This window comes from Frankliniella occidentalis, unplaced genomic scaffold (genome assembly GCF_000697945.3).
Source record: "Frankliniella occidentalis isolate FOCC.00 unplaced genomic scaffold, Focc_3.1 Scaffold113, whole genome shotgun sequence".
Taxonomy (NCBI): Eukaryota; Metazoa; Arthropoda; class Insecta; order Thysanoptera; family Thripidae; genus Frankliniella; species Frankliniella occidentalis.
The window spans coordinates 303490-307509 of NW_026267241.1; the positions used below are offsets into that span (position 1 = coordinate 303490).

At 42.5% G+C, this 4020-nt stretch overlaps 1 protein-coding gene across 3 annotated transcripts in view; it reads left to right on the forward strand.

Annotated features, from left to right (window-relative positions):
• The window catches only part of LOC113217825 (uncharacterized), a 36932-nt gene that overhangs the window by 14074 nt on the left and 18838 nt on the right, over positions 1 to 4020 (forward strand). Inside the window, exons 4-6 of one of the 3 annotated variants that reach the window (XM_052270201.1) lie at positions 859 to 1179; positions 1464 to 1654; positions 2414 to 2759. The exons of the other annotated variants lie outside the window; for them this stretch is intronic. Coding sequence (XP_052126161.1) covers positions 859 to 1179; positions 1464 to 1654; positions 2414 to 2524 — 623 coding nt within the window. The 3' untranslated portion in view covers positions 2525 to 2759. Of the gene's footprint in view, positions 1 to 858; positions 1180 to 1463; positions 1655 to 2413; positions 2760 to 4020 lie in introns of those variants that run through there. 3 annotated transcript variants of the gene reach the window in all.

Below are 4020 nucleotides of genomic sequence, written 5' to 3' on the forward strand. Positions count from 1 at the left end.
CGCCCATCCACCCACCTGACGGCGCAGAGCCAAGCCGCTCCCACTGAGGAGGGTGTCGGCGGTTCGAATAAAACACCGCTTTGCTTCGCTCAACTCCGGGTGGAAACTTCATATATTACAGGAAAACATTTACAGACTGGCTAATGGATGTCAAAACCAAAAGCTTGCCTCTAGGTCAACTTGTAATGGGCAAGCCAGCCAGCTATAAAATGCAAAACCAGTCTAAGCGACTCCCTAATATCTACACCTATGTAGTTCCCAGTGACATGTTTTTGCGAGTGAAACTCTCTGCCACAGCCACATTTTCATGCGTGTCTCTCGTGCTGCAGAGCCTCAAGGGGCACCGCTACCGCCTCCAGGGCGTGGTGGCCGAGCTGCAGGAGGCCTGCGCCGCCGCGGGCTCCAACCTCGACTACCAGACGGCCCTGCTCGCCTTCATCAACTGCCTCATCATCTCCACGCCGCAGCTGCAGGACCGCATCCGCATGCGCAATGAGTTCATCGGTACGTACGTTGTCATTCACGCAGAAAAAAAAATTCGTGGCTCTGCTGAGTTTTTAGCACCAGGGCTAAAAAATTAACTGAATAGACTCGGCTAATTTATTTAGCACCAGGGCTAATTTTTTAGCCATCCAGTAAACCACACCGTTTATTAACCGTGTAGCCATTTAGCTCAACAGCTAAATATTTTTACATCCAGCTAGTTTTTTTTGCACGGGTGTAAAATTGTGCAGTTAAACCGATTTGCACGGAACTGAATTTTATTTTTCTGCGTGCAGGGCGGGCGCTGCTCGTATGTTTGTTTTCTGAAACACAGCTGGATTTTAACACACACAAAAAAAAAACACATTTTGACAGGCAAGAAGGTGAAGAGCATAGTGACCCTAGTCGGCGCATTCGGCTGGCAATGCAGGGTATGCAAGTCGAGCGGTCCGTCTGTTGATCCAGCTGTACGTGAATTGGAAGAGTCATTCAGGTCGCTTCAGGCATCGATGGCACTGCACCCTGATCCTATCGGGGAAGATGGCCAGCGCCTCTGGCAGCGGTTCATCGACGGTGCCCTGTTTCCAAAAGGACCTCTGCACCTGACTAACCACCTGGTGGTCAAGGCCAGGGCCGAGTTGCTAGGACTGGGCGAAAACAGGTATCCAAAACGACACAGGGAAGCAACAACCCACAGTAAGTTCAAATAGGGAACTACCACGAACTGCGCTGTAAGCAAACCGGAACCTCAAGAAGAGAAGCACGACAGCTCGATCGACTTCCTCCTGCGCGCTAATTTGGCAGACCTTCACACCGACGTCATCGTTGCGACCAATCAGCGTTCAGGAGGAACAGATCGGGCAGTCATGATTTTCTTCTTTACGTTCCGATTTTCTTCTAGCGGAATATCCTATTGCTCTCCTTCTCCCAGTTCTTTTAGCAGATGCTACTAACATTCTTTTTACTTTGTTTGTTCACAGAGGAGGGAGGGTACCTGATTGAGCACTGCAAGAGACTTCTGGACGTTGTAGTTTCTCTCCACCCACCTATCGATGGCTACAGGTTTCAGGTCATAGTGCACCACTTTGGATACATCATGGATAAAATAATGATGCGGCGTAGACATGGAGTCCAGAGCATGCGCAGGACTGCTAATTGTGCAATTGATAAGGTAAGACACATGTTGAAGGACAGTTTAAGTTACAAATTTGGAATTATGCTGTAAATTATTCTAGCATAATGTAAAAAATAAATGGAACAATTCAAATTTACATCTTATCTTCACAGGGTGAGGGGTCCGCATAATTTGTGGACTCTGAATATATTCAAAAGTTGAATATTCTTGAATATTAAGAAATGTGTATGAATGCTTTAAACTCGTGAAATTTCACTGAATATCCTCAATAACTCTTAGCTTCATCATTGATAGTGTAGAATATTAACAATAAGTAATTGTGAATACTAGTGAATTTACTAAAATAATGTTGAAAAGTTATCATTTTTGCTTGAACCGTGCTTATCTGAAGTTGTGGACCCTTTGTCAAATGCTCCAACAAAAGTTTATGTTATAATTGAAAACTTCAAATAACGTGAACGTAACACCGTGTCACCTTTTCTGTGCATTTCTACAAGCACTAAAGATAATTCGGTGGTACAGCGGGTTGCCCATTTAGAACTGAGTTCACAATATACAAACAACTTTCAATTTCAAAGTAGAATATGACAAGTTTGTCAGAAGAAGGTAACGTTTTTGAAGTAAACAGTTGCTTAGGACAAATTTGTGATAGATAATTTTTAGAACAATGCTAACTGTCTCAATGCAATAGTGCAACTAGCCACTAAAGATGTGTACAAGAGCAGCACCTTTTTTTAGATATAATTGTCCCATGCCAGTCTAATTTTGTAAATTTAAATCTGTGTTTTATTGTAGCTGGAGAAAGAATTACGTGACCTTCACGCTGAAATTCGCCACATTGCAGTTTCCCGAGATGAACTGAAGACCATGGAATTCCTGGAATTGCAGTCAAAGAAGTTTTTATAAGTGGACTTTACTCTTTTGTTCTTGTGGATTAATAGATCTACTGTTGAATTTGTTTTAATGAAGGAAGGCAGATGAGTCATCTGCAAGAATTTTGTGTAGTTTAATTCCCATAAAAGTTGTTGCTTTTGAAATCGGGGTGGGGTATTTCTTCTACACCCCACCCCCATCTGTGGATTTAAAATTCTTAAAATGCAGTTTATTGGTACATTAAAAAAAAATTCTCAAGTAAAGGTAATGCCAGAGTTTTAAATTTTTTGATAATTGGAATCACCACCCCTCACTGGGGGACGCATTTTATGGTGGATAGAAACCTTACTCAGGGAGACTGGTATACTAAGTATATTGTAAAAGAAAAAAGTACAGAGTATCAAGGATTTTTTTTTTTTTTTTAGAGTGACTGAACTATTTGTTAGTTATCAATTTAATTGAATGTATAACGCCATTTCAGACTAAGCAGACACCGACTGCATTTTTAAAATAATTTGTTTTACATTCTGACTCTCTAAAACACTCTTGAGATTGACTTCAGTGAAAAAGTTTGCATTTGTGGGGCACGACACGCCAGCTACACTTTTGGCCCCCTATAATTAATCTGCCCTATGTTCAAGCATTCTGACACATTTAAGTATTAGTGTAAATTAAATTATTTTCAATTTAAATGTATCTTCTGCTAAAAACAGCGGAGCGTCTCCGCCCGGCCGGTCGAGAGGGGGGAGGGGCACGTTTTCCCCCTCTACAGAGAGTCTTGGGGACTGTCTAATAAACTTATTTGCGGACCCACTTCTGTTTGTTACCTCCTTTCACAAGAAAAATACATATGTGGGGTCACAAATCATCTTACAAGGGGACTTAGACAAGTGTAAATTCCCGATCTTGCCCGAACTCGGTAATTTGTTTCTTATCTATGTTGATGACGACTGACGATAGAATTTTTTCCTGATTGTCAATTGCTAGGGTAGTTAAGAGGAGCAAATTAAAAAAATATTGAATTTAGGCCAAAAATGACGGAAGGAGGTCTCAAATCGAAAAGTGATAGAGAAACTACCCCCTAAAATCCTCTCATTTTGAGTCAGAATAGCACTTCATATTTGAACAAAAGTAGAAATTTGTATTTTTCGAAATTATACGGTTTTATAGAGAGTTTCGGCATATGACACTCAGGAAAAAAATTGGTCGACATTTGTCACCTACATAGATAAGAAGCAAAAATACCGAGTTTGGGCACGATCGGGAATTTACACTTGCCTAAGTCCCATTGTTAGTGGAGAACATTAAGGCCTTATCAGGTTAAGGGCGATTAACAGTTAACAGTTGGGCACTGAAACTGAGGACTTGAACCGGTTCCCGCCGCCAGCAGTGCTGGCCCAGCACCATCACCGACGGAAAACTAGTCCAACGCGTCCAACGACGCTCACGGCGTATACGAAGTACAGCGAGGAGCGCAGCTGCGCCACCGACCCGCCCGGCGCGCGTGTGCGATGGGCTGCCTACACCGC